Source organism: Neolamprologus multifasciatus, chromosome 13 (assembly GCF_963576455.1).
Source record: "Neolamprologus multifasciatus chromosome 13, fNeoMul1.2, whole genome shotgun sequence".
Lineage (NCBI taxonomy): Eukaryota > Metazoa > Chordata > Actinopteri > Cichliformes > Cichlidae > Neolamprologus > Neolamprologus multifasciatus.
The window spans coordinates 8,970,406-8,983,028 of NC_140451.1; the positions used below are offsets into that span (position 1 = coordinate 8,970,406).

Consider the following 12,623-nt stretch of genomic DNA (forward strand, 5'->3'; position numbering starts at 1 on the left):
AATGTGCCCTTCTCTATGAAGCCAGAATCACTCAGAGCAAAAAGTTCAAATTTTTGCAGCAGTGTGTTAATTTGCATTTTACAGAGACCATAAAACAAAACCAAATCTGTCTCTGCTGTACTGTAAGTTGTATCCATGCTGTCCAACAGCTTTTAGCTTTTGCAATAACACTTTTCATTTGAACTGTAATGCTTCCTCTGCTGCTGTTGCCTCCACATGGCCGCTGTGCTATGATGCACATGAGTCACTTTCACTCCAGCATCAACCTGTTGGATCAAGGTCCTCAAAGGATTAGGTAGAACTTCAGTCTCTGCCGTCCCCCCTGTTCAGCAGGAAGTAATGAGGTCAGAGCTTTTAACGTCTACTTTGCACGCTCTCTATTTACATTTTAATAAAGCCGTTTCACATGAGTTGGCTGACTGAAATGCAGTTGAGAGCAAGAGGCTGTTTGATGGTGCATTTAGGTGCTCATGAGGGGAAAAGGAAGATGTGAAAGCCATTCTTAAACTAGTTGAATCATTAAATTATAACTGCATGGATGTGCATTAATGTGGATCACCAGGACTGACTTGGAAGCTCAGTTTTTTTTCTGTCTATGCGGGTTCGGTGCCCATTATTGAAGATAACTGTTGCATTTTGCCCTCTTGTGTCCCAAGCTGCAAGCTAATAGAAAATGCGACCGAATGTTAAATAAAAAAAAGGGCAAAGAGCTCTTTATTAATATTTGCCTTCACACACACTGTATTAAATGGGAGCATTGGAGCAAATAGTGTTCCTTCAAAGTGTTCATTGTTGAAGAAATTCTAAAGGCAAGCCCTTATCCCTAACCTTAACTACATATAAACAAATCAGGCTTCCACTGTGGATCTTATTTAGTGTACATACCCACGGTTGTGTGTATTTGTGCTTTGTCCACAGGAAAATGTTTCTCTGGCAGACATCCTTTCTTTGCGGGACAGCTGTCTGTCTGAGGAGGAGGTGTGGGCAGTGTGTGCAGAGTGTGTTCTGGCCCTGCAGAGCATCAGACCCTCCCACCTCTTCCACACACTGTGCATAACACCAGACACTTTGGCCTTCAACGCCCATGGGAATGTTTGCTTCATGGAGCAGCTCAGTGGTGAGTCTATAGCTCAGGCTTGTGTCGTGTGTTCCTTTTTTAGACATTAAACCCTTTGTATATGCTAATTACAGGCAGTTGTTATTGTTTCTGACTATTTTCAGGGCATTTTTCATATATAGAGAATTTTACTTGTCACTTGTTAGTGAAGCTGAGTGCTGAAGCTCACACATGCTAAAGGGAGAAATCAGTTTTATACTTTGAATATAGCAGATCAGATCAGAGCTACAGATTGTGCCTAAATTCCAGCTCGAGCTTTTTTGTCTGACATACAGAGAACAGGCGCCTTTTCCCCCCCTTTAGTGATTTGTTGCCCTGATCTGTATCACTTTCAATTTGCAAATTTCTGCCTGAAAATACTCTGTCAGTGTCTCACTGGATGCGTCGCGCTTTGCTGAGGTCGGCAGATCTGCCCTGATTTGCACAGACAACATCTTATACCCCATCACAGGGCTGCAAGGCCCAGTGACATTAAATGAAAATACTCTGTGAGCAACTATTGAGCCTCACCTCTTCTATTCTTCTTGTCTCCTTTGCATCTCATCACATATATGAGCGCTTGCACTGCAGCGTGCACATACTCCGTCAGAAATTGATAAGCATTGATTAGATCAACAGGGTTGCCAGGGGGATTGTTGTTGTGGTAACGGCGTGTATAGCCTAGCAGCACTCGGCCCGCTCACACTCGCCAACACTTCACAGCCGCCGTGGCACCCGTTAAAGTGCTTGCATCCATTTTTAATTTCCACGCATCTCTTCAGTCAGTAATAGAGACGCTTTGAAGTGATGTCTTGATTACTCTGTCAGCTGAAATTCTTCGCAGTCTCGTTTGTTGCCATGCTTTATTGGATTGTGTTCAGTCCGTTGGCTATGATTCACACTGCGAGAAGAGAAAGAAACTGCAGTGCTCACATTACCCTTGTTGCGTTAGTTCTACTGAATAGAGTTCATCTATATCGTTCATCAATGCGCCGCATTCCCAGCTTTCCTTGCTGCACGGCTCCCTATTGATTCCTTTTAATTGAACTGTTTGTCAGATCGCAGTGCAATTTCAAGCAGACACATGGTGTATTGGTCAATCCCATGCCCACACACACAAACAAACGGGCTCTAACGCTGTATCACAGAGTGACCTTGAGGGGCTTTGATGACGGGTCTCAGTGGGAACAACAGTTGCAGCGACACTTTAATGCTGTTTATTTCAGATGATTTACTATTGCGGTAATATCAGGAAGGTAATTGGATGTCATGGTGGGTGTTTTGGCAGCGTTTGCATCGCCAGAGCAGAGACACGCTAACAAAATGTGCTCTGATGGGTTTTTTAGACAGCGATGACCAAGAAAAGCTGCGATTTTTCCCACAAGGTTTCACATCGCAAGCTGTTCAGTTTGTGATGAAACGGCGCCGGCCGTGCGCTGTGGGAAATACGATCAGCACATTTGGAAAGCGTGATGAATCTCTGGTATTGCTTGGCTCATGCTACCTGTTGTGTTAAAATGCTGTAGGCATACATGACTCACCAAGCTCCCACCATCACCCTGGAGGCAACTGCGTCACTGACAACGGCTGTCTTTTTTTTTTTTGTTACTCGCCTTCATTGCCCATTTCACTGTGTTACAATATGTCCCGACTACAAAGAGTTTAAATGTCTTGTCCTTTTTTTCTTTTCTTATTTTTTTTGTTCCTGTCTGCCCTTTTATCTTTCACGTTTGATTGAAGATTGAGCTTTTTTGAGAGGAGGTGAAAAAATATATATATATATGTAAACAAAATACAGTGAGAGAAAGAAAGGAAACTAGAAAAGGAAGAGAGAAGGATGACGACCAGATAAAAGAAAAGGAGAGTGAGGTAGGCAGGGTTTGTGGAAATGAACGGTGATGAGAGATTGGATCAAAATGTCTAAGGAAGAGAGAAGGCTAACAAGGTAAAGGAGGGACTGATGTTGTTGACATATTGTTGAAATTCCAAAATAATTATTAGAAAAGGGGATAAAGGATGAAGAAATTAAAGAAAAGACATGAGGATGGGAGAGAAGAGGGAGGATGATATGGAACAAAGGAAGAGAGAAAGAGGAGATGAAAATAGGTAGGTGTAGGAGATGAAAGACAAGGGGAGATAAAAAAGCAAAGTATGAGAAAAGGGGTGACAAAAAGAGAGGCGAGGAAAGAGCAATTTAAAAGAAACGGAAGGAGTAAAATGATAAAAGATGAGGAAGAAAAACAAGCAGAGAGTAGAGAGAAGGAAAGACAAGGAGGGGAATGATGAAAGCAAAAGGAAGGAGGATGGTGGGAAAAGATGAGTGAGTGAAAGAACAAAAGAGGAGAGAAGTCAAAAAGTTTAAGAGGTCTGGAGAGGAGATTGGAAATAGAGTAAGGAAGACACAGGAGGCGAGAGAGAAGGAAAGGCAAGATGAGGGGAGAAGAAGAAAGCATACAGGTGAGTCAAGGCTTGAGAACAAAAAATCAGGTGAAGTTAAACATAACTTTAAAAAAAGGATGAGTTTAAAGAGGTGATAGAAAAGGAGGTGAAAGGGGAGAAAAGCACAGAAATTCACACTGACCTCTGAACACCAGAAAGTGACAGCCTAGCTCTAGCAGACAAGCCCCCAAATTGTCCTGACCCACTTTATTCCCCTTCTGCCTTTTCCATCTTTTCCTGAGCTCACTCGAGGGAGTGGATGTTGCATTCGTAGTGATGTTTTCGTGCATCTGGATGTCCAGTCTAAGCGTCAACCTATTTCAGGAGGACAAAGTGAAGAATGCAGAGCTGCTCCTCTGTGCCTGCTTCCCCGCTCTGATCAGCAGATTGCTCATGTCTTGTTTGCCTGGGATTATCTCTGACACACGCATTAGGCAAATGAAGGCAAATGAAGCGTCTGCACTAGCCCACTGGACCGTTGTGGTTTAGCGTGCTGGGTGCATATTTCTCTGATTTGCATCTCATTATGGGATATGCTTAGCAAGTAGGTTACAGTACAGAACTGACATGACTGTACGTCTGAGTGTTTACATCAAATGGCCTGTTTGTTCCCCACTTTGATGAAATGATGATGTACTGTATGCTTTGCATGCTTAATGGCGCAGTTAATTGGTATGCTTTCAACCTGCAGACGATCCAGAAGGCTCCTTCGTGCCGCCTGAGTTTGACAACACGGGCAGCACGTTTGAGGTGAGAAATGCTGAATCTTCTTACTCAATGTGGTCAAAGGGACAGTGCAGTCATTCACCTCTGGGAGTTTCTCAATACAGCACACAGTCGGGGGCACCTTGGTGATGTTTGCTGAAAGAGAGGAGAGTGTTGTTTGTTCTCTGCTCTCACCTTAAACTCCATGCAAGACAGCAGCCATTCAGTTAATGCCCACCTCTGTCACCTCGAGCTGTGAAACAGTTATATTTGTGAACTTTCTAATTCTAAAATAGTTTATATTTTTATAATTTTCACAATGAATTCTATCTGTATGTCTGTAATAATTAGCCCTTTTTTCTCTTTATTCCCCCCTCCAAGTATGCACAGTTTATGGTGACCCTGAAACAGCTGTTATTCATTTGAGCGCACAATTCAATAAATGAAACCATTTATTTCCAAAGTGACAGCTGTGCGTTACATCTCTGAAGCTTTAAACTGAATCCATTTCTATCCATGGTTTGATACATCACATAGAGACTGAGATGTGGAAACCACTATAGATTCTGGCCAAGTCAGTGACATTCATTTTATTGATTATATGCTATTTAGAAATATTCTGCAAATAGTCATACAGACTATTGTGTATTTACTTACGGCAAGAAGGTTGTGTTTTTGGTAGAATTTACGTGTATGGCATTCTGTGTGTACACACGATCGCTCGAACGGTTGTGAATGAATTCTGATAAAACTTTGTGGGGAAACTAAGAATCAACTAAACTAGGATTCTTACATACTGAAGTGAAATGGACCAAGATTGATTGATTGATTGATTGATTGATTGATAATACTTTATTCATCCCAAGGGAAATTGGGTTAAGACTGCCAGTCATACCAGCGACATCTTACCCTTCCAACCATACATGCATTACACAAACATCACATGGGGAAGACAGGTCAGAGAGGTATAACAATGGAAAATGCACAACATGAGGAAAGACCACACCAAATCTGTTAAGTAATGTCAACATATAAAAAGCACTGTATAAAAATTTTAGATATCATGTTATATTTGACCTTTGACCGCTCCTTCAAGGTCAGTAGATTGAACTGAATGTCAAAGTGATAACTATGTTTCTTAATGTAATTATTTCCATTAACAACATAAAGGCACATAGGGAATGATGTATGGTGATCTTAAATTGCGCGTTATTTTATTATGACTGTGTTACAGTACATACGTAACAACTTGAATACATGTGCAATGTTCCTAAATAATGATTATTTGCACAAATGTCAACAGTATAAAAATGGTTTGGCAGGAATTAAAACAAAACAACTGATTACATGTTCATGTCTACGGCAATGTCATGCATACAGTTTGTGCAGCTGTAAATTTAACACCAGAATACAAAGTGTGGATTCATTATGCAATGCACAGGTTTGCATACCTGACATACTTTCAGCTGAGAATCTACACTGACACATTATTGTTATTGTTCACAGTCAATTATCAGCGATCTAGGCAGGTGTAAACAAAACCACTTTTATGAAAAAAGTCCGACTTCCCAGCCATAGTCGAGGTTTTTTTTGTTTTTGCACCTTGTAGCCGCCGTGCAGATTAACAATGTGCCATTGAGCAAACTGTACAGATGAATATCATTTATTATTAATCACTGTGTATGTTGATATTTCATCACAGTTACGTTTCAGGCAGGCGCACTTTGAGAAAAGCCTTTTTAAATATTTTAAAAGCGTGTGTGCTATGTGCGATTTTTAACCAAATAGCAGGTTACACACCATTTTGCCACTTTTGATTACTCATATACGCATGGTCAATTTCACTGCAGTTGAAGAGATCTGCTGTGAATCCTGCCCTGCATTACACTTGACTACATTATTCCGAGAGGTGTTTCTAATTTGTTTTCCTCCCCATTTACATTCACTGGCGGTGCGAAATGTCAGTTCAGTCTACACCAGCGGTCCCCAACCCCCGGGCCTCGGACCGGTACCGGTCCGTGAGTCGTTTGGTACCGGGCCGCGAGAGTTGAGGCTCAGGGTTGAAATGTATAGTATTCAGGGTTTTTATCAGTTTTCAGCGTTATTTGTTATCGTTTGTTATCGTTTTTATCGTTTACTCGGTTTTCCTGGGTCTTTTCACGTGTGTTATGAATAAATTTTCTTTTTTTCGGTACCGGTACTAGTTTTATTTTGTTGTATTTGTTAATACAACCTTAAAGGCCGGTCCATGAAAATATTGTCGGGCATAAACCGGTCCGTGGCGCAAAAAAGGTTGGGGACCGCTGGTCTACACCACCACTAAGTGTGACCTCACTGCTAAAACATTAACACCTACATCTGTGTCAGCAAGAACATTGCAGTATATTATGTACACCATAACAGAAGAGTTGTATCGGATTACATTATATTCATTTTGGATGGGTGGATTAGCAAATGCTTCTTTGCTTTGAGTCAGTCTGAAGTGCAGAAATCAGCCTCACAGCTCATGCCTGATACACGGTCTGACCTCTTTTAACTGACTATAATCCCAGACCTCAGTGATTCACTTGGCTGGTACACAGTATCATAATGACTAACACAAACTGTGTCCACAGCTATGAAAATAAGCTTACAGTTTAATTCAACCCAAATTTCCCTTTAACATTCAGCAGTCTAAATCTTCAAACAAACTGGATCGAGTTGTTCTTCTGACTAAGGCATTTAAGCACGAGCCTCTTTATCTACAAATTTGCATACTTTTCATTGTAAGGTGCTTGCAGCTCCAGGTGTAAACATGTCTGAGTACTCTCCTCTGCACATTTATCTTTGTTCCTGCTGCCATTCTTTTAAAAGTAAGTCTGCATTTCTCTCACTGGGCTTAATAAATGTTCATCTCCATTATTTATCCTTTTTCGCTGTGGCTGAGTGCAGCTGTGTAACCACTCTATTCATCTTTATAGACTTCTCTGTACATCTATGTCTGCTGTATTATGGATACAGCACTGAAAAAACGTTATTGTCAGGAAACAGACAAATGCCTTTCATGCGACTGAATTCTAAAGTGTTCTGCTTCCTCCGTAGAAATGCAGAATTCAAATGTGAAAGTCGCACTCTGCCACTGAGCGGCGCGACTTTTCTCGCCACCGCATGAATACATTTGCAGCAGACTTATGTAACTGGATTTCAAAGTAAACTGTGCATTATAATTTTTTGCAATTTTTCTAAAGAACTTCTTCTTCTTGCACATTTGTTTACCACATAAGTATGGGTCGAGCCCACTTCAGCTGTTGGGAGCGATAGTTATGCGTGGGTCATGAACTCCGGAGCACCTGGTTCATATCCACTGCTGTCTCAGGGCTGACCATAATATCCACCGTCAGCGAAGCAAAGCAACACAAAGGCTCCGTCATAAATATGCCTACATGGCAGCGATGCATAGCAATTATGGCCTATAAAGTCGTTACGGGATAGAGTGTTATTTTGAGCTTTTCTAAACTCATTCATGGATTCAGATCTCTGTGTGTACTGTAAATTCACAGCTGCAGCTGCTTCGTGATAATGACAGTGTTGTCTCCCTGTCTGCCCCCGGCTACAGGGCCATGTTTATTCTCTGGGCTCTACGCTTTCTGCCGCACTGAACTTTGTCATCGAGCCAGAGCTGGAGGCAGATCTGGGAGAAGAAATCCAGAGGCTGCTGGAGCAGATGCAGGAGGAGAAGCCTGAGGACCGGCCGCTCCTGCAGGTACAAAAAAAAACAAAACCTGCTGACTCTTTATTACTGTTAGAATGATTTATAGAAAGCTGCGTGGTTTAAACTGCACGAGACAGCTGTGGAATAATTAGTGGTCTCGCTTCAGAAGGCGTTTTGTCCTGGGATCACGCTAAAATCATTATAACTTTCACAAAAATGGGAAAATTGGGTGATTTGACTTTCTGACATGTAGTGAGACAGGAAAATATGGTTAAATATGAAATGTGTCGTGTTGAACAAATAGGAAAAGAACTGAAAAGCAATATCTCGTCATGATCTAATACGATGGATAATGATTGGCCAATAGCAATGTGTAGCCTGTACCAATGCTTTCCTCACATAACAAGCCAAACCGTACATCCCAGCAGAACACGGAATCACTATTGCTTTACAGTCAGAACAAATATATGGATACTTTGTGTAATTACTGTAGTATTAAATTATGTCTGCTTTTCAACTATTAGACAAACTGACAGTCCATATTACTCCAGTCAGTCCGTGCTCTTGAGCAACATCAAGTGGAAATAATGTGTCACTGCAAGTTTTGCATTTCACTGTCAGCCTCTTACAAGATAAACCGCAATGAAAAAGAAAAACAGAAGTAAAATTGCTCATTCTAAGTGGAAAAAGGTGTTATATGATTGTAATATGTACTATAACTTTATGAGAACCCTCTAAGACAGCGGTCCCCAACCCCCGGGCCTTGGACCGGTACCGGTCCGCGAGTCGTTTGGTACCGGGCCGGGAGAGTTGAGGCTCAGGTGTGAAATGTATAGTTTTCAGGGTTTTTATTGGTTTTCAGCGTTATTTTGTTATCGTTTTTATCGTTTACTCGGTTTTCCTTGGTCTTTTCACGTGTGTTATGAATAAATTTTCTTTTTTTCGGTACCAGTACTAGTTTTATTTTGTTATATTTATCCGCGACACCTTAAAGGCCGGTCCATGAAACTATTGTCGGGCATAAACCGGTCCATGAAAATATTGTCAGGAATAAAACGGTCCGTGGCGCAAAAAAGGTTGGGGACCGCTGCTCTAAGAAGTCTGTGTATAAGCATACAGAATAAGGCTTATGAAGAGCTCATGGTAACAAAATCGCAAAAAAAACCCAGCAACTAGTCAATAATTCTGAGCAGTCCTCCCTCCAGAAACAGCTAATTGGAAGGGGTTGCCAAAACAAAAGCCTTTAGATGGTTCACCCAGGCAAAAGTCCAAATCTAGAGATAAACAAGAGATTTCAAAAAGAAAAAAAGGAGATTAAACACTGAAAATATATACAAAACTGCATAAACAGATAAAAAAGTCCAAAAGTGCTCTACAGCTCTAACATAGATGCCAATAATCCAGTGAATATCCACGCAGTGAAACACTGTGTATGTATGTGATGTATGAAAAAAATATGTAGGACAAATACATTTATTCACAACTACTTGAAAAAGTAGCACATACACACGGTACTATGTATGTGTTGTCTGTTCGTGTGTTGCAAACCTGCAAGTGTAACACTCCCACAGGACATCCTGTCTCTGGCTGAAGCACGGCTGTCCCGCACCTCCTCTGCAGCTGTGTGCCGCAAACTCTCCTCAGTTGGACGACGCGTGCTCTCCATTGAATCGGTTTCAAACTTTCAAGGTTATCATGTTATTCACGTGTATTCAAACAGATCGCCCCTTAGTCTCTTCCGTGATTTCTCCTGCTGTTATTTTCTTTCTTTTGGCATCCACAGATGGGCAGGAGAGCTCCTGGGAGGCGAGATGGCAGCATTCCAAACCTAAATGTCTTCTTAAAAGACTGAGCTCAGATGACAACACCAAAGATCAGCGTGACAGTTCTGTTAAAACAAATGGTCTGTCCAGGCAGCAGGTATGGAGCAAGTTTTTTAAAAATGTAACAAGCAGCTGGAGGAAGAAATATTTTTAAAAACCTGTACTGCCAGCAAACAGCTTTTCCAGAATGTTATTGGTACCTATTCAGAGTCGTTTCATAATTGAAATATATGTTTTACTTCATTTTCTGACTGTGTGCTAAATGAGCTAGTGATGCAACATCATGTCAGAAAAGTTACTGGCAGATTTAAGCAACATGTTAACACATTCCTTAAAGGAATCATATACAGTATTTAACTGTGTTTGCAAAGAGTAGAATATTACTATACAACTTGCTTTACAAGATTTTATTTACATTGTTGTTAGAATTTCAAAAACAACTTCTACTGTATATACCCCTATTAGATTACCAGAGTTTGTACAATCATAAAGAGCTTGAAAGTCAATATTTGGTACGATCACCTTTATTCTTCAACACAGCTTGAACTCTTAGGCAGCTTTCTTGGAATTTCTTTAAGTAATCTTCAGGAATATTTCTCCAGGCTTCATGAATGACAGTCAGAGCTCTTCTTTGGATGTTGGCTGACTTTTATTCTGTTCTCTATCACGATGATCCCACACTGCTGTTTTACAAATGACATTCACTGTTGTACCTCTCTCCAGACCTCCTCTGTGCATATTGACAATGATTTGAACCAAAATAATTAATCTCTCCATAAAACCTGTTTCCACAGATTTTCAGTGCAGTTCTTGTATTATTTGGCATACCTCAGCATTTTCTCCTCGTTTCCCTTCCTTAGAATGATTTCTTGACAGTTTCTTGATCATCTGAAGGGTATGTCTCAGATCTTAGCTGGATTTGCTCCACTTTCTGAAGGACATGACTTTTAGATAGTGTTCATCTGCTGCCATAGATAATTTTTTAGCTCTGTCTTTTCTTTTTTTCCTCCTCTTGTCCAATTACCTGAAATTTCTTTGAGGACAGACTGCAGAACAGACCTTCAGAAAGCCTGAATAACTATTGCTCAAGAAAACTTAAAAATACAAGAAAGGCTGCTTGAAAGCAAAACATAAAGAAATGTAGAGTGGCTCAAGATCTTTGGGCAGTGCTGTATATTTGCACTGATGCTCACATTAAGCTTGGCAAAAGTTTCAAATCATAGGGACCTAATTTCTATCAGTAATCCCTAAAAGCTCGGGCTTCAGATGCTCCAAAGTCTTTGGCCATATTTGTATCCATAGATCTGTGTGATGTCAGAAAGAGAGAATATCTTCATATGGTCACCTTAGGCACAAAACTCCAGAATACAATATAAAATTGTATAGACTATGGAGTTGAAAAAGGGCATTGAGATTTTTGTTCTTTCCATTTCAGTTTGCTCAGTTATCTAAACTATGGTTTCTGTTTTACCATCTAGGTAATTAAGTTTATTTTTTGCCTTCAAAACAGCTGAAACCAATGATAATGTTCTCAATCTGCAGCTGTGTGGGGGCTGGGATTCCACTCTCTGGGCTGAGGACATGGAGGGCAGTGAAAGAGACAGCTCGATCTTGACAGATGAGATGGATTGCCGTTCTCACAACAGCTCCCCAGTGAGGAGGAGAGCGCAGCAGAGGCTGAACAGAGTGAGGGGGGCCCTTAACCGCTCCTGTTCTGTCCCGGACTCCAACAACCCCCCCTGCTTCTCCCCTCCAAGTCACGGAGACATCAGTATACCGGTTTCAGACCTCACTGAGATAGGAGCAGACGAGCACTTGAGCTGCAAGTCTGTGTGGAGTAACAGACTTCAGAGATTCAGCCGGGGAAAGTCCTGTGAGACATACCCACACTGTAACAGTGAGGACTGCTGGGAAATGTCCAGAGAAACTGAGGATGCTGCCGAGACTGAACACACCAATATTCAAGAGTTCCACGAAAGTCAGTGTGAGGAGTGCGCTCAGGACTTCGTACAGGACTTCGTGCAGGAAGTACAGGACTCCTCATCCTCTACTTCCCTGAACATGGAACAGGACTCTTCTGAAGACCAGACTTCACTAAACCACAGTCTATACATTCCCAATAACTACATGACCAAAAGCATGCTGTTCCTCAATGAAGAATCTCAGGATGAGGTTAGCCATTGCCAGACAGCCTTTAAATGTATGGCTCTATGCTCACATCACATATTTTCTTGCAGTTAAATCTAAAAGAAGAGAAACAACAGAGGTCTCGGGTGAAGGCTGAAGTGGGCTCAACTTTTTTGTATCCTCTCAAAAAAGCTTTGAGTTGGCAGTTTTAGAGGAATAAGAAGGGAAGAGCTGGGTTCACTTCATAGTCGTTAACTGCATTGTATGACCTATGTCAGTAGAGGGTCTTTGCTCAGCATGTTAAGATGGCTGAAAAGCTTGGTGAAAAATGCTTGAGTGGATGATGATGATAATTTAAGATTGTTGAGCTTTCACCATGCAGCTAGCCAAGGAGGAGATTGCTAAGATTATTAGGGAATAAAAAGGTCCAGAGTACTTTGCACCTTCTAAAAAAAAAAAAAAAAAAGTGGAGAGAGATACAGTAATGTAAAACTGGTACCTGATTTCAGATTTTTGCAAATAATTAATCCTCTTTGAAACAGCTTAGTCAGATGAAAAGCTCACCCACACATTTCTCACACCTGCAAAACCATAAAATTATAGTCAAGTGACAGAGTAATCACATAGGTACTCAGCAGCAATAGAAGCATTAAAAAATAGATTGGAATTGCTCCAGTTAGAGTTAATTAGGCCTTCTGAGGGAGCATCTGAAGCTCTTTAATCTGTAACACATTCCCTTTTT

The 12,623-nt window shown here is 41.1% G+C and overlaps 1 protein-coding gene across 1 annotated transcript in view; it reads left to right on the plus strand.

Moving 5' to 3' along the window:
- Positions 1 to 12,623, plus strand: part of kndc1 (kinase non-catalytic C-lobe domain containing 1) — a 49,644-nt gene that overhangs the window by 9,986 nt on the left and 27,035 nt on the right. The window contains exons 2-7 of the mRNA XM_085183348.1: positions 919 to 1,117; positions 4,227 to 4,285; positions 7,836 to 7,982; positions 9,503 to 9,620; positions 9,715 to 9,851; positions 11,297 to 11,926. Of these exons, the coding sequence (XP_085039474.1) occupies positions 919 to 1,117; positions 4,227 to 4,285; positions 7,836 to 7,982; positions 9,503 to 9,620; positions 9,715 to 9,851; positions 11,297 to 11,926 (1,290 nt within the window). The remainder of the gene's footprint in view (positions 1 to 918; positions 1,118 to 4,226; positions 4,286 to 7,835; positions 7,983 to 9,502; positions 9,621 to 9,714; positions 9,852 to 11,296; positions 11,927 to 12,623) is intronic.